This window comes from Coloeus monedula (genome assembly GCF_965178545.1).
Source record: "Coloeus monedula genome assembly, chromosome: 6".
NCBI classification, from domain to species: Eukaryota; Metazoa; Chordata; class Aves; order Passeriformes; family Corvidae; genus Coloeus; species Coloeus monedula.
Window position 1 is genome coordinate 28,782,795 of NC_138786.1, and position 22,617 is coordinate 28,805,411.

A 22,617-nucleotide genomic window follows, 5' to 3' on the forward strand; every position below is an offset into this window, starting at 1 on the left:
GATCTTCAGGAATTTCACTAAGTATTCCTGACATTTACTTTCATATGGCCTGGTCTTCATCTTTCATCTCTAAGTTATATTCCTATCATCAAAACCAAGCATTATGGCTCAGGTGCAGCCTAGAGTTCATTTTTGTAATGGGTATGAGCTGTTACACAAGTCATTACAGTGTAGCAGTCAAGATTCCTATGAACACTGGTACAGATTTGAAACAAATCCTGGGCCATGGGCAATATATTGACATCTTGCTAATACTGTGATGTCTTAGGTTCATAGAATACCATATTGTAAGGGACCTCAAGGATCATCTGGTCCAACCTTCCTTGGCACAGACTAGACAAGATGTCTCAGCACCCTGTCCAGTGTTAGGGAATCTACCACTGCCCTGGGGAGATGATTCCAATGGCTGATTGTTCCCAATGTGAAAAATTTTCTTCTTGTGTCTAGCTGGAATTTCCCCAGGAGTAACTTGTACCCATTAGCCTTCATATTATTCATGTGACTCTGTAAAAAGGGAGTCTTCACCTTTGTAGCCACTCTTTAAATACTGGAACACAGTGATAAAGTCTCCCCTAAGCTTTCTCTTCTCAAGCCTGAACAAACCCAGTTCTCTCAGACAGCCATATGGCAGGCTTCCCAGGCCTTTGATCATCTTTGTAGCCCTTCCCTTGACGCCCTCCAGACTGTCCACCTCTCTTTGGTATAGCAGGGACCAAAACTGGGTACTGTATTCCAGGTATGGCCTGACAAGCAGTGAATATGATAATGACTTCTTTATCTCTGCTGGTGATGCCCTTGCTGATGCAACCCAGTATCCTGTTGGCTTTATTTTATTAGCAGCACACTGTTCATTCATATTGAGCTTATGGTCCACCAGGACACTGACGTCCCTTTTCACAGAGCTGCTCCCCAGCCAGGCAGATCCCATCCTGTCCTACACTCCTGGATTATGTTTTCCCAGATACATTTCCTAGGTGCAGAATTTTAGACTTATTAGGTGTTGATACTCTCATAATATTTGTGAAACTAGACTTCTGTTCAACTGAGTACGGGAAACCTGGTTCTCTGCAGAATCGAGCAGTGGTATTTGCATGGCACTTCAGCACAGAGCAGTGGGAGGGCTGTAAGCAGCTTGTGCTTCCACGTTCACTCAGCTGGCTGCTCTCCTGCCCAGTAAAAGAGCAAGAACAGAGCTGAGCTCCTGAGCATAAGTGTGGGAATGGGTGAGGGGGAGGGTTGAGCTAGGTAGCGTTTCTTCCAGTGGAGTGGGAGAAAAAGGAAAATTTTTAACTCTTACCACCACTGTGAACTGCAGGTGCTGTGATGGCAAGCAGTAGGGTTCTGGCCCTTGGTAAAATCAGAGCAGTTGGACAGAGGTGTGTTAGAAATGAGAGGGAGATCCTGGATTAGACCCGAGGCCCCTTGAAATCATAATTGATCCTTTTCCTATATACTTAGTGGTTTCGTGGTGCTGGGAAGTATCATGATTATGTGTTGGGTCAGCTATCAAAATTATGGAAGTGGTATTACCTACAGTAAACCCTGCTGACAGGCAAGTATTACCCAAGCTTTGCACCTATGCAGATGAGAACAGATACAGTGAGTGTGGCCAAAAACCCTGTGGAGTTTAAATTGGTAGTGTCCTACTTCAGTCTTACAAGATGGCTAAATATAGATGAACACATACATACCCACAGAGCTTTTATTTCACATGGTGTGTAAGTCTAAAGAATATGACTGTAAAGCTTTTGTGTCAATTTGCTGATGTCCTTTGGTTTTGGACTGAAAGCCCACAGTGAGGTTTCAGAGTGGGCAGCCTTCCCACCTGCCTGGAGGGTGTGGAGTAGAGTTTGTTTATGCTACTACTGTGCTGAGAATGAGCTGGGGTCCTGTGCTAGTAGTGTCTGTCCTGTTACTTATGTCTGGGCAGTCCAGTGTTCAGTTGAGCTACAGAAATGGGCTTTTTTACCAGCTGTTGAATAGTAAAAACAAACAAAAATATTTTCTTTTGCTATTATGAACCATGGTTAAGTTGTTTGAAGAAAGTACTGAAAACAGATTTTTACTTCCAGTTGAACAATGCCTGATCTGTTTTTAATCTGGCATATGGGGTATACCTAGGTGAGTGTGCTTGTGGATGAATGAACAAAATCCTTACAGATAAGCTGTTATCTCTTTAAAGCATCTCAGTTTACCTTGTGGAGACTGTGACTGATTGTACAAGATACTGTGTATTTCCTGGGAAGTGAGGAGTGCTCCCAGCTCCTGGGGGAGATGCTCAGCATGTCTGTGGAGGTCTGTGGTCTTTAAGATGGGGCACTTCACCAAGATAAAGTTAAGATGACATTAAAAACCAAAGAACAGAATTTGCAGTAGTATCACTTGTATGATAGCATCTAGAGACTCAAGCAGCATGTTAGACCATCATCCCAGGGGTTGCTCTGAAGTCTTCTTAGCCATGTACTTACAGTCCAGATACACAAAATATAGTGAAGAAGGTAGCTTGATTCCAAAATGGAGAAATGAGCGACAAAGGGAACGAATTACTTCTATGATGGTTTAAGCAGAGGTTTGTGGTACAGCTGGAAGTCAAACCCAAGAACACAGAAAGAATACAGTCCTACTGAGTTCCGTATTTTTTTTTCCGTTGCTGGTTGCCATGCCCAGTTTCACTCAAAGATATTAGAGCCAAAATAAAAAATTCAAAACACTTTATTTATTGAAAATTTCCTTTTATATTTTTTTCTCCCATAGGCCAATTAATATTGACTAGTTTCACTTTTGATTTCAGCAATTTCTACACAATCACACGTTGGTTCCTCTTCTGTACTACAAGACAGCAGTGTTGTTTCGTTATGAACACTGTAAAGAGAGGCACATCTTAAAAAACCCCTTTTCCTACTATTTGACAGTTTTTCTACTATTATCTCTGTAATTAAAGGTCATGTTATGTTATAAAACCTGCCTGTGGCTCCTTTTAAGGTCCATTAAGACTATCTTAGGATCATAACCAGCAGAATATTTCTGGTGCCTGATAAGAGTATGTCTGTAATATGCAGATGAATTGGATACAATATTCCTGAAGGAGGCTATAATATAAACATGTCAGCTGTTCAGACTTCTGAAAGATTTCTGCAGATATGAGTTTACCAAAGTTACCTTTTGTGTAGAGCTTATTTTAGGTTTTTTAATTGTTCATGGCTTTTATCAACATTTGCCATGATGAACCCTGCATTTGGGGTTGAGCTGACTTGACAGGAGCAGGTTTGTTTTTCTCATGATTTGGTCTGGATTTCTCATATAAGATGAATTTTAATAGCCTGTTAGCAAACTTCTGTGAGTTCTGCTCCTGGCCCTGCAAAATTCCGAAATTAAAATGTCATTTAAAATCTGCTTTTTATTCAAGTGCTTCTGCATTCTGAAGTCCTTTGTGTTGAAAAGCAAACAAAACCCCCAACTCTCCTCGCCTTTTGTAATGGGTCCTTTAAAACAGGCCTGGGTTCAGGATGTTCAATCCCGCCGGCCGGCGGTGCCGGCGCGGCTGCGGCGGGGCCGGGAGCGGCGGCTGCAGCGGCGCGGCGGGGCCGGCAGAGGGCGCGGCGGGCAGCGGGAGCTCCGCGCCGGGGCCGCTCCGTGGCCGCTCCCGGCGGGGCTCCCCCGCGGCGGGGACGGCCCGCGCTCCAGCCGGCGTTTGCTGGGAGCGGCACCTGGGCTGGGTTGAGCCTAGAGCAGCTCTCACTCTCACCCATCCTCACCCATCTTTATCTTTGTCGTCTCATGTAGAAGAAAACAAAAAATACCCCTTAACTTTTTGTGACAGGGAGGGTGGATGGTTTTCGGTTCCCATTTGATTTGTTAGAAAGCACATCTACACCCTGGCCGTGCTGAGTCCTGAGCTTGGTCTATCATGTACCTATCTATGTCACATTTCCATAGCACTTCAGAACAAAATGAAGCTTTACATTATGAATCCAAATCTGGGAGCAGGGATGCCAAAAGGTGTTCGGGTCTTTTCTTTGCTGTTGTTTATTTTATTTTATTTTTTTTTTTAATACCAGTATGAATACTGAATTCTGCTGGACCTTTTCTTTTGGACTTCTGGTCTAAATTTAAGTATGTGTTTATTCATCAGCTAAGCCTGCAGCTTACAGATGAGTCCATCAATGCTACTGAATTGAAACAGTAGGCTCCAATTCTCCACTAATCTTGTCTTCACAGCAGGACATGGCACCACAAGTGAGAGCTGCTGCTTTAAGGCACTTACACATCCAACTACGACTTGGATTAGAAAAAGTGACTTTCTGTCACCAAGAGAAAACTCATCAGTGTGGGATCTCCTTGCAAATCAGCTTCTTTCTATTATACATTTAAACAGTTTATTCCATGTCATCCTCCACCTTTAAATTCTACCTACGACAGGGACCTTTGCTGGTCCAGATCTCTGGCCAGATAAAGTTTGCTTTTTTTCTTACATGGCACTAAGAACCAGAATCATGACATAGAAGTCCTGCGGTGAAATATGTATTTGTCCCATTGCTGATCTGCAGTAGAGGTGCCCATCTCTGCACTTCAAGTTGTACCACACCATCACATCCTTGCATTGCCTGTGCCCCACACAGGACTACACACAGTACCAGGGACAATGGAATATGCCTTTTTCTCTCAGCTTCTCAGTATGTGAAATGGAGGTGCTAAAACATCAGTCTCACCTGTCTGACTCAGAGGAGTGCCTAACAGATATCTAACAAATACTTTGAGAGAGATTGGGAGGGGTATGGGATACCTCTAAATAAAAATAAATGAATGAATCATGGCATTTACCAAGCCTTCAAAGTGCCAGGATTAAATGTTTTGGCCATCAGCAGAAAGCCTTGCAAAACTGGTATGGAAGTGTACCAGCTCTGGTCCACAGCCTGGGCTTATGTGTACCAGGATGATGATGAAAAAATAAGCAATTTGTTACACACCCATATATACAAATAAAGAGACTCACCATAGGTGAATTGTTGAGCCAGTTTTTTCAAGGCTGGCTGTGCAGTGTAATTGCTGAGAAGGTATCTCGAGTTTTGCACAGCGTAATTATTCTTGCTTTGTTTTTCTGGCCACTGGTGAGCTGGCCTTCTGTATGTCATGGCTGCCAGAGCTGTGGTAACCTCTCCTTCAAATCATGCACTGCTCTTGCTGGGTGTTGTTACATGTGATAAGCTGCAAATTCTTAGGCTAATTCAGCTCAGTGACTGTGAGTAAATGTGTATTTTTCCCCAAATGGAATTTCATGATTTTGCAGTTACGGAAGTAAAACACTCATTTCTAGAAAAGTAAATAATATTCTATAAATAGTCCAGTCAAGAAAACAACAACATTGTTTCTGCTGCTTAACTCCACAGTCATGCTGGTAGAATTTACAGGATTAACTTCATGTAAATAGTTTCTCTTTCATTTGTAAGATCTGGAACAGGTCACTACATGTATTTTATATTCACAGTTTTACCCGGAGAACTCTGTTGTTTAGCTAAGATGGCTATGAATCACCTGGGATTACTCCTGGTTCTTGTGTGGCTGAGCCAGTTTGCATAATTAGGAGAGAGATGCATGAAGAAGCTACTGGGCTTTGGAACCTCTCTGGGTTTTGATCAAAAGCCCACTGAAGCCAACCCCTCTGGCTCGAGTCACCAGGCTAAGGCAGCAGTAGCAACTGAACAAGATAAGGCAATTTTGTGAGCTGTTAAGTCTATTTTTCTGAGTTCTCTGGATCTCGTCCCTGGGAATGGGAACATAGGCTGCATGTGCAGCATCCCACAGACACAAGGCTCTTGTAATTTCAGAAGCAGTGCAGCCACTTAAAGGTAATTTTTCCACTGCTGTGTCATCTTAGCTGTACTTAGTATATTTGTGAAAATAGAGGTATGATGACTTTGGAGCCAGGCTGTTCTGAAAAAATGTTTCGGTCACTACAGTAGGCCATTAAATTGAAGGAATGAACTGTGCTGTTGATCTCCTTGGAGCCTCTGCAGTGTGACTGCAGGTCATCTCTCGGGGCTTGATCTGCAAGATGTGGGGGAGGGCTCAGGCAGCTGAGATGGCGTTGGCTTGAAAGACCTGGGCTTCTTGAGAGAGAGCTTACTTGTGGTGCTGCCACCCTCTCTGAGCTATCCAGCCCATTGTTTTGCTCTCTCTCTGTTCTTGGCTACTGTGTTTGACCTACATCTGGCTGCTAGGACACGTCGTTGGGAAGAGGTTATTCAGCATGTGCCTCTCAAGCTGCCAAGGCCTGATTGAGAATGCCATGTCTCTAGGAGACAAATTATTCCTCCTGGAGAGGTACAGCTCTGTGGGATTTATCTCCTTGCTATGAAGTTAACATTGATGATTCTAAGTAACCATCAGGATTATTTATTTATGAAATAAACAAATTTTACCTTAAAATGAAGGGAGTAAAGGTAAGCTGAAGGCTTACCAGAAGAAAGGGCTATGGGAACCACTTGGGAAGCCCCAGAGGATGGTGCCTGGGGAAATGCTGGAACCTGTCAGACCCATTTCCCTCAAGGCACAAATCACCAGCTCTCCATCGTGGGGAGGGGCAGACAGGAAGCCATCTGCCCTGTAGGAATCTTACAGCTGGAACGGAACCTGAACAGCCTTGCTGGCAAACCTACTGCCCCTTTTCTAAGTATCGCAAGTAAAAATGCTTGAAGAGGATAAGCCACATCGTCAAAAGGGTTTTTGCAGTGCACAGGTACAGTTCAGATGCAAGTACTAGACACAAGATCCTGGGAAATGGGTACTTTTAATCTAATTCATTACATCTATTTTGTGTGTCCATATGAGTAATTCTGGGAATTCTCTGGTAATCACATGAAAAAGGGTTTATAGGATCAAGTCCCCAGGGCTTAGTCTCATAAGATGCCAAGCTGTCTAACCCCAGCGAAGGAAAGTACCTGAGCTTGGGCTTTAAGAACATGAGTGATCTTTTAGTAATTAATGGGACTTGTCACATGCCTAAAGTTAAATCTACATGTCAGGTACTGGGTTGGACCAGACTTGCAGGTTTGGTACTCAGCATCCTGCATAGAGCCCAGTGAAGTCACTGGCCTACTAGGTCAATGGTGTGGTAGAACCTAGGCACTGCTTTATAGAAGAAAATGTTAACAAAAACTAGCAAAGACATTATAGAATATAATTACATTAAAATATGCTTTTAAAAACCCTATTTATTAAATGTTATTGTTCTCCTGACATATAGCAAATTAAATTGTTTTGTACCATGAAATATTGTAATATTTATAGCAGGTGTTATTTTCCTGGTGCATAATATAACGGAATGAGCAATAAATGTTAATATAATATTCAGTTTCAACTCTGAAAAGCCAAGCTTTATAGAACTGCTGAGAGTAGAATGGAGAGAGTATGATGACTTCCCCTCCCACATCCCTGTACCTCCCACCAACCTTCCCTTCCCATTCTCTGTAGTAAACATTTTACGGCCTCATAATCATCTTGTACCTGAGAGATAATAGTATGTTTTTACTAGATTATGATTAATTTCAATATTCCCTGTGTTTTGCATTTGATTGACTAATAGTTTATTACAGGTGTTTTATTCTTCATGATTCTGACACCATTGGTGTTTGCCATAGCATCCCTTCCTGGTAATGAACTCCATGGGGGAAGGAGGTTTGATGCAACACATTGGAATAGGTGGATATGGCTTTTATGTGCAATGTCTTCTAGACCAGAGGTCTCACTCAGGATGCACTTGGAACATTGTTCCCCTTAAACAAACCAGGTAATTTAGGGCTGGGACCTTAACTGTTGTAGGTGGGTAGTTCTGATAAAGATAACAGCAAGCAGCAATTTCCATCAGCTAAAGCTATGGTTCTTGATGTAGGAGAAAGGATGGAAACTTTGCCCCTCTTGATAGAAATTATGCCCTTCTGAATGCAAGTGATTGCCCTTGGCAAGTATGGGGTTTATGTCTTAGGAAAACATACGGTCATGATTAATATCCTATGCATGTCCTAAAGAGCTGTAGTGAAAATCCTTTTATTGTTGGCTTAAAATAAACGGCACGGCATGATGGGAATAAAAGACAAATTTTCAAAGCTGGCTCAGGTAGAGTGCTAAAACTACATATAAACACTTGAAGCAAGTGACTAATTTCTTTGTGTTTTTGAGGGAGGGTGAATGCTTTTATCTTCTCATGATTTCCTTGGTGAAATGTCTGTAAATGACACAGTTACAGATACGTGCTACTCTGACAAAGTGAGGTTCGTGGTTACAGGAATTTCTGGAGTGATGCTAATTTGTAAGTGATGCTATGGATACATCTGCCATGTAATGCTCATTGCCTAAGTGAGGTAGCAGCACAACAGGAGAACTGGAAACACAGAGGCTGTATCTGTGAGCAGGGCTATAGACCAGGACAGTATCAGCAACAAAGACACTATTAACTAAATAGAAAGGACTCAGGATTAAGTGCTTTGTGCCTCTGAAGCTGCTATACCAGGGCTGGCACTATAAATATACTTACAGTATATTCTTCCAGGGAGCTTTCTGTTAATATCTGAGTGGGCCAAAAAAAAAAAAAAAAAAAAAAAAAAAAAAAAAAAAAAAAAAAATTAACCTCTTTCTGCTAAAGATGATGCCCCAAGTACATCTGAACTCTCAGTCAGTGCTACAGATGGAACAAGAGTGCATCCAACTTTTTTGTTTTGCCTTTCAATCCTGAATCTTAATTAGTTCCCTACTGCTTTAGTACATGCACAACATTTTAATAGTCGTAAGGACTTACTCCAATCCACACTGCCATTTCCACAATTCCCTCCTTCATACCAGTAGCAATTCTCCTCCCCCCCCCCCGCATTTAGGAATAGTGTAAAGAAAACTAAATAGCCAAGCGTGTAGCTGTGGATTGATGAGGTTGTCACACCATTCTCTTCACCGTTTTCTTCCAACCTGCACTGTGCTCTAATAGATGGATGATTGCCGGGGGAGAGAGAGAGTTAGCAAATCCCACAGCCAGATGTTCAGGGATGGACAGAGCGACCTTCCCAAGGAACCCAGAGGACTATAGCTGTGTCCTTCTGAGGGAGAAGGACAGCCAGGTGCCTCTGGCTGCCTGTGTTTATCTCTCTTTTCAAAAGGAGCACAAATGGACTCAGCATGGCTGCAAGGATGGATGTTTTTCAGTGCATCGCGGGAAATGACCAGTCATCCGTCTCTTCACTGTGGAGTCTGCCTGCAGCCATCAATCTTGTAGCCCAGCATGGCAGCTCCTTTTGGCTTAGTTTGGCTCAGTGTTAGATGAACAAAGGGAAATTAAAGCTGAGCAGAAGGAAAGGAGAGAAGAGCAACTATTCTCTATTTCACTTTATTTTCTCCTTGCATGGCTATCTCTCTCTCTTCCCTATTATCATCTATTTTCACTGTATTTGGTAAGGTGTGGAAATAGATATTTTCAGGGTCCGGGAGTTTACAGTGTTTCTCTGTTAGCAGAGAGAAGAAAGGAGAGAGATATTGAAAAGACATGATTCAAGGCCCAGGGCTTCCATTTTTCAGACTTTTCTGTAGCAGCTTTCAGAACAAGGATGCCCTAGTTAGCTGCAGCAGACGAGGAGAAGGAATATAGTACCTTTCCTCCATCTTGCTGTTTTTCTCCCTTGTTTTCCTGATTCCTTCCTCACTGCCACATTAGTGTTTTCAGGTGTGTTCTTCATCTCTCCATTCCTGTTCTATTAAAAAGCAACCAACAGAGCCACATGATGGGACTTTCTGGATAAAGGTGTGTGCTGATGCCCAGAGCCATGGTGGCAGCTCCTGCCAACAATCAAGCTCACTTGAGTCAAGCCTTCTTGATGTAATAGCACTGGGCTGTGCAGGCTCTGCAGGAGCTGCCTGACCTCATCCAGCACCCGTGATTCCTACTGTGAAACCAGAGGTCATGGCAATATCTTCACTGGTATGCAGCCCATCAGAATAAAACACATTCAGATATGTCTGTTTGTGCTCCTAGCACTGAAGTAGCCAGTTTCAGCACTGAACTCAGATGGGCCAGTTTTGCTTGAAATACTCAGATTTTATGCACTTTGAGCCAGGCAGAAAGGAAAAAAAGGTGTGTGAATACACTGCTTGCTGGACTCCCATAGCTAAGGTCTGCTTTTTTTCCACAGTGAGCTATAATGTTGCTTATTCTGTTTTCCCCTAATATTCTTGCCTCTGGATATCATAACAGTTCATGTTTGGCTTATTCTGTAGAAGGCTTGTTTAGAGATAGCATTGTTTCCCTTAGCACTGCCCCACTGTGGTGTTTGATTGATGCATTTAAAAAAATGTGTGATTGCATTTACTTTTTAATTTTCCTGGTTGATCACAATGATCTAAGCATCAGGCCTGACAGAGCCAGGCTTCCCTGCAGAACTATGGTAGGAGATTTCTCTCTCCCAGTTTTTACTGTAGGCAAAGAACTGAGATCTCCCAGGCACACAGAAGGACCAACTAAGCATTGAGGCAAAGCAAGGGGACTGTGTAAATACTGGACATAGAGATCTCTGAGAAATCTTTACCTGCTTTCAACTCAAATGTGCCATCTGGAGTGAACAGACTTATGCCAAGATGGGGAAAATTTATACCATCATTGGTTTAAAGAGCTGCTTTGCAGTATGTGCTGAGGGTTGTTTTTTTTTTTTTTCTTTTTACCATAAACTTAAAGCATAAACCCTCAAGGAAAACATTTGTTTGGTGAAAACCAGTTTCTCCTCCCCCACACCTTGCATGAGCAGGCTTTACAAGTGGGCACAAGACCTTTCTGAGTGGGGATATTCAGGGAATTCTTTTGTATTTTTTTTACAAAATGGATGGCATCCTTTTCCAACCTGTGCATTTAATTGTGCCACTTTTGAATGAATGGTCATATTTTCTGCCACTACCCATTTTGCCTCCCTGCAAATTCTGAAAAAGACAAATCTTGTTCACGTTGTCATGAGACAGCCTACCCCAGATGGCACATCTGTGTCTTGGGATGCCCTCTGGCTGGCCTGTTGGCAGGCATTCCCGTGCCTTTGAAGGTCACCTTGTTTACACCTTGCCTTTTTTCCCCTCCCTGTTCAGAGTCTTGCTGAGCCTGCAGGCTGGGCTTCACCATCTGCATTTTCTCTGGTGCCATTAATCTTCCTGTTTACCATTCTGTTATTAATTCTAGAGTTCACCTTTTTGTCTAAACCCTTTATAGGCCTCTTGGAATTGCTTGCCTTTTTGTGGCAAGAGATCTGAGCATCTCAGAGATAATTTGCTTTGTTCTTTCCCATTTCTGAAAGGATACCTACTAGCACCTCATCCCTTTTTTCTATTACAAGCCTTCCTTCCTATAATAACATTTTTCACTTATATAGCTTCATCTGTCAGATGCATCTTAACATAGGAGTAAATATTATCTTTGTCCTTTGGAATTTGTGAATCGGCCCCTGAAATTTGGTATCTGTGGAAATAGTCCTACTTCTTCAGTGTTTTTCTTGGCTGGAAAGAAACTATGTTTAAATCTGTCTTTGTGAGAGCCTGTAAGACCACCTTGCATTTTTGGTGCATTTTATTTGAATGCCTGAATGCCTATGAATATTAAACAAGCCTTACCAAACCCCAGAGGATAGGTGAAGACTATCTCCATTTGACAGATGATGGAAAAGCAGAGAGTGCCTCTGTTAGAATTTGGCCCAGGATCACTTGGGAGAGCAGAGATGCCAAAGGCAGCATCTGGGCTGGTTGCTCCCTATCCCATCCTAAAATGATTGCCACTTTGCTGTGGCCTTTCTGTTCTGCATTGGTTTATGCAGTTCAGTGCTCGCTGAGCCAGGGATGCTGGCCCAGGTGTGCCTGGCATGGCTGACCCTCAGACATGGCACCGTGCAAGCGTGGCTGTGCTGCTCCCCAGGCCTGCCCGCGTGTGGGAGCTTTGCAGGCAGCCATGCAGGATCAGGGCTGGGCCAGCTGGCATCTGGCTGAGCGGTGCTAATAAGCCCTGCCACACCTTGCTGATGCCTTTGGGGTGACTGGGTGTCTCTGCCTGCTCCCCAGAACTCTGGGTGTTAGAAAGGCCTCATTAGCGGAGCTGCCGCTCCGTGCGGTGCCAGCCAGAGCTGAGCACATAAACCCCCTCAGTCCGGAGCAGCAGAACGCACAGAGCAGGTTCCCAAGAATCACTGCAGGACTCAGATTGGCTTTGGCAGGTTTATCAGCTCTGGCTTAGTGCCGGCTCTGCTAGGCCTGGACTGAATTAATTGGGATGCTTGTGCACTGCAGCTGAGAGATAACTGCATTACAGAGATTTATCTGTTACTAAAGGTATCCCCTCCACTGTCCTCGATAAGGAAGAGAAGCTATGCAGAATCTCACAGAATTTGCAGGAAGGTTGGCATGGGTGGCTCTACACATGGTTTATGTATGAGTTTGTATTCAGTACAAGTGTTTTTATTCAGTTCTGTCACATATAGTGCAGTTGTTTGCAGTGGAGGTCCACTCCCTGTTACCTTTGCAGAGTGTGCAATGTGGACATGACTATCCCACCTGTGGGGAGGAGGGGACTGGTGTTAGCTCATAACTGTCTGGTTAATTATTTAATTCTGGGGCTTTGGAGGGGTCAAAATGCCCATCATCTATCTGTGTGAGTGATTCTATATGGCCATTTGCAGATAGATACCCCAAGTTATTCTTCTACTCCCAACAGACCAGAAACCCTGTTAGGGTGACACAAAGCCCAAAGGAATAGGTTTTTTTACTTAATAATTTTCTTTAAATTGCAGCAGTTATCTTGCCTCTGTCCCTTGATAGTGCCTACACTGTTGCTGCAGAAGTCCTGGTGCAGTGTGAGCCCATCTAGAACACAAATGCAAGAGTGACCAGAACACAAATGAGTGCTAGAAAATTGCTACTGAATGGAGATATTTCTGAATGGAGACGATTTCAGCCCTGAGGGTAGTTACTTGATCCAGCATTTAGTCTGATATTGTAATTTGGCAGTCTTTGAGAAGCAGGTACAGCTTATTATATGTGACAATGATTTATATCTGTGCTGAGAAATAAATCTGCAGAAAACTTCCAAGAGACAACTGACAAGAGGACTGTTCTGTTTTGGTTTTGGTTTTTTTTGAGAGAGATTTTATAGGGGCATTCTAGTCTGCCAGAGAAATACAGTTGCTGGTCAAGTCCACATTTTGTTAGTGGGTTAAACTAAACAATGCTTAGCTGTATGTTTAAGGGCCTCTGCAATTTTCTGCAGCCCTATTTCTCCCTTCTGTTATCTTGTAGCCTCCTAAGATGTGTTTTAACTAGGGGCTGATAGAAGCTTTCCATTGAATCCCAGTCTTAAAGTTGTCCTCTGATATTTCTGCACTTATGCCCAGGCTAAAGACTGGAAGTGTACAGTCCCACCCATATCAGATCTTCATCTCTCCTCTGTCTTCACTTTCTCCCTCTACCCTCTGCCCTACCGCAACTGAGTCATAAGACTAGCAGCTTTCCAGGAGGAGGTGCTGGGGACACATTGGGATTTTCCAGTCTCCCTGTGCTCCCTAGAACAAGCCTCAGTAGTGCCTAAAATTTCAAACATTTGCTAAGATGAATTCAGAGCTTTATAGAACAGAGAGTTCTCCAAACTATTTTTTCCACTCAAAATGGTTTCTTTCTGTGGAAACAAATACTCTAATGTTTTCAAATGGTCTCGTTTCTAGAAGTGGTTTAACATTGTCTTTGGCTGGATTATTGTTCTCACCACAGCCCAGTTTACCTTGAGAGTGCAATAATATACATGAGGTCTAGAGTGGGATTGGTGGGAAAGACAAAGAATTACTGGGGTAGCCTTACAACCTCTAGTATAGCATGGCTATATTGCAACTTGGATTTTTTAAAAAGTGAATTTGATGTTTACTACTCTCTAGGGACATTTGTTTGGCTTTATGGACTCATTGTGAGAGTCTGTGTTATCAGGAATCTGTCCCAGGGGAGGCCCAGGGCTGGGCAGGCAGGAGGTTCTGTGGACCATGTATGTGTAGAACTGTCAGTGACAAGTTTGCTGTGGATGGGTGCTGAATCGAAGTAGAGTTGGGAGAAAAGGGTGGGATAGCAGGGGCATTAAAGAGTGGGATAGCATTAAATCATAATAGCAATAACATGAGCATCTACCCCTGGGAGAGCAGGATATGGTGTAGTGAAAGAAGGGTTTTGGAGATCCGGATCTGCAGGAGGAGTGAAGGTCCATGCTGCGCTGTGCTGGCAGAGGCAGAGCCCTGCCTTTAGTACACCTGCTTCTGGTCACTGCTGTGAATGTATCAGTTCCAAGGATGCTAGCAAGTCACTGTACTGGCCATGAACACAACAAGCAAGCAAGCAAGCTAAGGAGAGTCTGGTTGTGCATGCACAGAAAAGCTATGAAATGCAGCTATTCATGTAAGGCATTGTCTCCCCATTCTTTCTTAAGGGATTCCATCCCCCTGCCCCCACCCTTTGCACTCTAACACTATATTTGTGCCTTGGAGATGTGGAGATGAGCGTATGATGGATGGATGGATGCTGCTTGTCTGGGTTTTTCACCACCATTTCCCCTGGGGCACTCTGTCTGCTGGCAGAGAGCACCATCCCAAAAGATGGTATCTTTTGCAAACTCGACAGCTAACAGACAGCTTCTCTCTCTGCATATTTCCCCAAAGAAGAGCAGGCTTAATCTGGTTTTTATATGGCATATTTCATTATAATCTTTTTGACTTTCCATGTTCCCAATACACCATAATAAATAAAACGCTGGGGGTGGGAACAACAGAGATGCTGAGGCTTCACACTCTTGTGACACTGATAGATTCTCATTTTAAACTGTCATGGGATTTAATTGCTTGCTGAGCCACTGCACTGCACTTTCAGACACATCCTGCCACATCCTCTTAATGAGCTTAGTGGCTGCATTCACTCAGCAGTAGTTCTGTTTGCTGTGAATTAGGTGGCTTTTTTAGACCACCTATATGATTTTAAAGAGGTAGTGGTTATTAAGGTAATATCCTTGGATTTATCCATCCTAAACAACTCTTCTTGGACTCTTAACATATAGTTTCCTCTGGCACTTTTTATGTTCCAAAAAAACGGCACCAAGAAACAAAAATGCAAGAATCTATGTGCAAAGTCAGTGTTTGTCTAAGAGGGTTTTTGGAAGCTGGATTGCTTTGGTTTGCATAGTAGCTGTCTCTGGCGTGATAGATCATGCTGGAACTCACCCAATAAGTATCTCTGTTCCCAATTAGAACTGGAAATGGAGCTGCTTACGAGTGCACAGAGATGATGGTTTGGGTGGCAGCTGCTACTGTGGAGATGGAAATGATCCATTGTAAAACAAATACATTGCACTGTATAGAAAAAGGGATTATTGTTTTAAATTTATGTTTCAAAGAGACACTGAAAAGTTGCTTAGCTCTCAATGCGTTGTAAACCAAATGTAGCTTATTTAAGGACAGGAATTTGCAGCTATTTTGCTATTTTGGCAAATCAAAACTTGAAAAAGCCCACCATTTTGTGGGATTTGTGAAAATGTGCTTCTTTTGGAGGCAGCAGTTCAATAGAAAACAGATACAAGAATGACACTGGCATCTGTGCTAGTTCAGATTCTACCACTGCAATCTCAGGACCTTAATAAATAGAGAGGTTGCTGCACTGGGCTGGTAAGCAGAAATAACCATGTTAATTTAATCACTAGGAAAGGGACTCTGCCAAGTTAAGAAACATAAATTTTAATTATATGCACACACACATATTTGAATTATAATAAATGCACAATATTTAGCTGTGACACCAAGACTACTGTGATTTCCTAAAACAGGAAGAATTCTTAAATAACATTTTATTTTTCATTGATGATTTTTGGTGATTTGACATTTCCATTTTGTATAGTTCTAACTAGTTCTTGTATCTGCTACATTAACCATGTGCTGTTATGTTTGTGGTACTCATCAAAAGGAAATTTATCTACAAACCTTCTTAAAATTTTCATACAAAAGAGTAAGCTTTTAATTATAGTGCCTTTACTGGTAGTTATTACTTGTAATAAAGATTATGTTCTCTGAAATTGTAATGTTTGAAGAAGAGCTTGTGATACAAAACAGAAGTTACAAAGAATTTAGAAAAATTAGTGGGTAGCAAATGCTATTGCCTCTATTTAAAAAGTATTTGGATGTGATTCAAAGATTTAAAGACACATAAATTCTACATGAACATCTGAGAAATTGATTGAAACAGTTATTAGATATAAGCAGTAAAGCACCTGGGAAATGATGATATAGGAGGTTCTAACCAACTACATTTTTTCCTACCAAGGAAAAGCATGCCTCACTACTTTCTTAAAATTCTTTACATTATATGTAAAGAACTAATAGGTAGGCGGGTTGACAATTTTCCTAAACTTTCTGAAGACCTTTGGTATGTCTCCAAAGAGAAACAAAGAATTGTCTTGGATCAACACTTTTAGAATAAAAGATAGTGGAAGAAAGGACTTTTATTATAGATAAAGGCTTACAGCTGGTGCATCAAGGTTTAGTGCTTGGTCCACTGGTGTGTAATACAGTAATGAACAAGATGCAGAGTGGGAATACCTTGTCAACTACAAAGATTTGCACATAATATGAAATTATTTAGAGCAATCATGGCTAGGAAGGTCTGTGCAAAGCACCTTGGGGAGATATGAATGTGCTTGGGGCGTGGGCAGAGGGATGGGCATTTTAATATGGTACCTGTGTGTTTGAATGTGTTCCTTATGGGAAGTTCTTGTCCCCATTACAAGATTCCTAATTCTTCTGCTTAGTAAGTAACTTGGACATTGAAAGACACAGCCTGAGGAGTAATCTAAAGAATATTGTAATTAATTTGTTTAAATGGGGGATGTGGTTTAATCTGAGAATACCAGATTCAGTACAGGTCCATCTTGGGAAGACTGGGGTATAATAAAAGGAAGTTCAGAGAGGTTTGTCAGGACCATATGGAAGGCTTCCCACAGCAGAATAATAGAAAAGATTGTGACAGTTTATCCTTGAAAGGAGAGGAATAAAAAGAAATTACAAACATTTTGGTCAAGAACTTCTATTTTCCTCAGAAAGAACAAGAGGGCTGGCAATAAATAAAGTGACTTCTTTCAAACCATAGTTTAACTGTTGAACTCAATCGGGTGGGAAAACATCAAGGGTAAAAGTGTATCAAAATTCAGAAAGGGCTGGGCTGTTCTGTGTATTTTCACAAGAGCCAGATTCAAGATAACTGGAAGGGATGCTGCATTTATCTCTCAGGATGCAATGCAGTATTAGGGTAGGTAAGTTTTTTGCATTTCTCTCGTGACAGACATTCACAGCTTCTTCTGCAACATGTGAGGTGACTGAACAGTGTGGCATGACCAATATCAAAGCAGAGGCAAGCACGGGGTCACAGCTTAATTCCTTAAACCAAGAAGAGTCTCCCTCTGGCCTTGTTTGAAGCTTCAGGCACTGGCTAGCACCTTTATAAGCAGGACAGTGAGTGGAACAGACCACACCTTACTTCCAAACAGCAGTTCTCATAGTCTGGGGAAAGCCTTGATCTTTCACATGAAAACTACATTTCAGTTTTTGAGTTGGCTCCTCAGTTTTCTTTAGGGTACTGGCATAAGAGAAAAGATACTTTTTTTGCTCTTGTGGGAAAATCATGGATAGTTAAATAGGAAAGAGAAAATAAGGGATTTAGTGAAATGAATTTAATGATCCCTTATAGTGTTTAACTATTTCTGTAGGTGAACTGAACTATCTTTTAGATTTTTGAAGACTTTCATCTCTGGGGATTCAAAAACTTGTTTGGAAACATAATTTCCTGTCTTTATTACTGTATCCTTTACAGACTAGCCATCTTCCAGGAAGGATTGCATTAATGACAGTGATTGAATTCATTACAAGGGGTTGTCTTTGGACCTCTGAAGTTTTTATACTGTAAACTCTACATTCCAGATAAGACAGAGTATGCCATTTCCCCCTTTTTAGAGCTATTTAAGAATTAAAGTGGGTTCATAGAAGCTACCAGTGGAGAAGAAAGTGAAGGAGTTGAATGGCAGTCAGCTTAGTGAGCAAATGGGAGACAGACACTGGGTTTATTTTCGCTGGATTCCCAGCTCACTAACGTAACTTCTTGGTGACTCAGTCTCCCCATCAGTAAAGTGTGAATAAAAATATTACCTTACAACGCCTTGTCAGTGGAATGTTAAATTTAGTAATTAGGAAATGCTCTGAGAGTTTTGGATGAAAAGTCCTCCTGGAGTGTTGTTGTTGGGAAGTAGCAGTGCCACACAGAACAAACATGCCTATTAAAGACAGCTGCCTGTTTTGATCTTAAAACCTACCTTTCCCTCTTTTCAAACTTAATGTTCGATATATCTGGAACAAATGGGGAGTAGTTCTACCTTCATATATGTTCTACTTATCCCTCATCCTTTCCTTGCTCATTTCCTTTTCTAATGCATTCATTTGCTGAATGTATTGGTATCCAGAGACATACATAGCTTGTCACAGTGAAGACATGTTTGTTTCCAATGCCCTTGAGCTTCCTTGAAGCTTCTTCGCTTGCTGAATGTATGATGACCCCTTGGGTTTTGCAGTCCCACAAGGTTCTAAATACAGAGCAAATGCCCTTTTGCACCCAAGCACAGGACTTTGAACCCAAGCCAAGCCCAAATCCAGAGATAATTATGGAGGTTTCTTCATGACTTCAAATCCAAGTGTTGGGATTTGCACATAAATCAAGTCAAAAATCCCTTCTTTCTATTGAAATGTCTGGATCCAGAGGGAGGTACTAGGAGTTCATACAGGGAAATTCAATCTGTGTGTCTTTCTTTTGACTTTTCTGTCTTTTTTATAGCTCAAGCAAGGGAGAAGTTGGGGATGGGGCCATAATGGGGTGGGTATGCCAAACTTAATGGTGAAAACAGAGGCCTGATTGAATAGAGCTCCTTGTGATGAGAAGGGGGATCAATTCACAGTTGACCCCATCCCATTGTGTGGGTTGTTCTGGGAGTTTCCTTTAAAATCCCAGTGGTTTGATTTTTCTGCATGGTTTGTACCCAGCCTTTCCCTCCATGAATAGAATAGCTTTTTCTGGAATTTTTGCTGGATTTTCTGTGGTTATTGGCTGAGCAATACTCTCTCACTTCAGAAGACTGGAGTAAGCATGCTGTGGAAGTACTGATTGGAGACCCTGAATCATTTGCTAGCTTAAAGTTGGACACAACTGACCCCAAGAAGCAGATTATACTTTACTGTCCCAGGTGCAAGTACTCATTCATTATTTGTTTTTCAGGAGTGATTTGAGACTTTAAAAACACATGAATTTCTGCCCTGCAGAATTTACAAATCATGGTGATAGAAACACAGGGAGCTTCAGGCAGACTGAGGAACAAAACACAATTCTAAAGCATAAGAAGTAGACAGAACTCTGAAATACGGACACCAGATGCTGATTTGTAAGCGTCGTTCTTGTATATTTATTACTTTTAAATATACTGGTCTAGAGAAAGGAATTCATTTTAGAAGGGAGGGAGTACTTAAGAAATCCATACCTGGCACTGTCAGGTAAAGACATGTGCAGGATGTTTCCCTGCCATAGGGTTGCTCTAAATGAGCCCCTGTATGAGTGGCATAGAGGCTAGGATCTACAAGGAAAACTGGATTACTGCCCAGGTGTATTTTAACATCTTGCTAAAGTTAATGTGCTGTGTTTGCCTGTCTGCTGCACTGCCTCATAATCTAGTAGCAGCATTTGAAAGGGGAATCAGGCTCTGTTCCTTCACTTCTCCAGCAAGTTGCATCAAACTTCCTCATAAATCCATACTGTCTTTGGAGCTCTGTCCCCAGCCTGTTCCTGAGCCAGCCTGTGGCTCTTCCTGCAGTGACTGGGCGTCATCCCATTTTATAGGTAAGATTCTGCACTCATAACTGTGTTTCTTTGCTGGTATTTGCCAGCTGGAGCCAAGTGGAGATTTTATCTAGTCAACATTACATGAAAATTCAAGACATGTCCCTTTTTTTTTCAACATAAGGTCTCAGTGTTGGCCCCCCACACAAGCTTTCTGTTTTCCCACATGTGGAACATGCCCTGGTGTAGGAGAATGAGCATTGAAGCTGTACTATTTAAACTGTGCCAGATGCTAAATTGCATTAAGCTACTTTTCTTCTTCAGGAGATCAGATTCTTCATATTTGTTATTTCGGTATCTTAAGAAGTCCTGTTTTTGTTCTTTATTTGAAGCAAAGAGAGTTTACGCAAAGGAGAAGGATTTTTCCCCCATTTATTTCCTCCTGATAAAATATATCCAGCATTTTTTTCTGCAAGCAAGCACGGCAATTGAAAAGATACCAGGTTTTCAGTAAGATAGAAATTAATCATATATGGAGTTCCTTAGTGGTTAAATGAACTTGAAGAGCTCTCCTTTAAGACAGAAACAAGTTTGAAAGTCTGTTCATCATCTGCTTGACATCTCTGTCCTTCTTCCTGTTAGCTCTTTGGGGAAGACACACAGTGAGTGTGATTTGTTTTTCAGAAGTTGATCTGCCTCTGAAAAAAGATGGGTTCACCTCAGAAAGTACAACTCTGGAAGCCTTGCTGCGTGGAGAGGGAATAGAGAAAAAAACAGACACTAAGGAGGAAGACACTATACAAGAAATCCAGGTAAAGGAGAGCCCCATGCCCTGACATCAGGGCTGGATTTTACAATTTGTCTCTAAGTCTAGGAGTCTTTTGTCCTGTGGCAGAACAGTGCATCTGTTGATAGCTGTGTCATTCTACTGCCAAAATGTTATCAAACCTTTGTGCTACACTGTGATGCTCAAAATGATGTCAGTATCTCACATGCTTCTCCTGTCACAAGAATCTCTGTTGTTTGATTGTGTTCTGCATGGGTCCTGTGCTGGAATTTATTTTGCAGCACTATGAGATAATTACGTAAAAATCTGAGAAGCTGAGGTGGATCCCAACTATAAACTGAATTTTAGTGACTCGTATTTGAAGTGAGTTTGGACATGGATTTCAAATTGGATTCACATCTGCCGTGGACAAAAACACGTCATTGCCTTACCTGTTTTGTTGTTTGTGTTTTGGTGGTTTTTTTTAATAGTAGGTAGCCTTCTGGAGGTATACAAGAAAAACCACTTAAAAAATTGTAATTTTAAATATCTCAGTTATTATAAGTGATGCAGTATGAGAAATACTGCCTCTTCACATGCATTATGGTTTGAAAGTTATTTGTCAAGATTCTATTTCATCCTTCAACAATTAAAAGCCAAAACACAATTATAGGTCTGTTACAGAAGCAATTCTGCTAATATAAAGGGTTCTTCTGTAAGTCCACGTCACTTTTAAAACATCTTAAATCATTAGGAAAGTGGGCCTCTCCCACAGCAGCACATCTTTGGTGATGCTAAAACACCGTTGTGCCATGAGTCTTTTTAGGGATTGTTAGTGAGAATTATTAGCGATGTGTCAAACTTGGTAATTTTGGCTGAGATACAAAATGTCGCATCTATACCTAAAAGTAGTAAAAATTTGAGGGGTCAGTCCCATGCCAAATGAAACAGAAAAACATAGGCATCAAATCTGTATTACCTGGAGTTCAGTTCTACTGCTCTATTAGAAATTTCACACAGGTAAGGGCAGCAAAATTTGGTTTCCCATTCCCAGTTGCACAGGTAAAAGAGCACCATCAAGGAGGAAGCATCCCATGCTCATGGATTGGGGAAAAGCTTTGCATTACAACTGCTCTGTGTTTGCTTTTTCAGTAGTAAATCTGGGTCTGTGAAGCTGAGAGCTCTTGCTAAAGGTCTGTTTTTACCTGCTTCCAAGGTCACAAGAAGTCATGGTGCAGCATCCTTATGAAATTGACAAGTGCCTTTGAATGTTGCTGTGTGATCTGAGCTCCCAAATTATCCCCAGCAGCAGTCAGAGGAAAGAGACCTCAGAGATGTTGGAACTGACATAAATCCAGGCTTTGCAGAGCAGGGAGGGGGTGCAAAAAAATAGAACAAATTTTCAGCTAAACTGCTGTAGCTGTGACCTGTCACCTGGATGCTGGTTTCCTCAGAACAGATGCAAAAGGCATGTCTTGCTGCTTTATTTTATGCAAGCACAGCTTATCTGGATTCAGTCTGTAGAACAATGATTGCCAAAGCCTTCACTAGTAGGCAGCTTTCAGTGTGTACTTTGGCACCTGGCAGCTAGACTGTACCAGATCAAAATCACAGTCAGTGCCTTTATCAGTACGACAAATAAGAGAATGCAAATCTCTCTTTCGTTCCTTTGCATACTTGTCTGTGCTGTAGCTCTAAAGGGCCCAGCCTCAAGAGTTCTGAGAGTGAGCAGGTGGGATACACATAATTGTAATTCCCACCTCAGTCCCAGCCACTTGTCACCCTCCCAAATTCATCGTATCTGTCAGGAGAAGACGACTTTGTGCTTGGCTGCACCAAAGCACATAGGGCTGGGAAACTGTTTTAGAAAAACATAATAGGAAAAGAAAAGTTACTCTGCTAAAACATCTAAGGGCTCCCCTGCTAAACAGATGCAGGCATTGGACCCTGCTCTACAGTTGGTA

General features: G+C 41.9%; 1 protein-coding gene across 1 annotated transcript in view; it reads left to right on the forward strand.

The window, feature by feature from the left end:
- Nucleotides 1–22,617, forward strand: part of DPF3 (double PHD fingers 3) — a gene marked incomplete at its 5' end in the record, with an annotated part of 137,587 nt that overhangs the window by 75,413 nt on the left and 39,557 nt on the right. Inside the window, one exon of the mRNA XM_082282818.1 lies at nt 20,572–20,699. Coding sequence (XP_082138944.1) covers nt 20,572–20,699 — 128 coding nt within the window. The remainder of the gene's footprint in view (nt 1–20,571; nt 20,700–22,617) is intronic.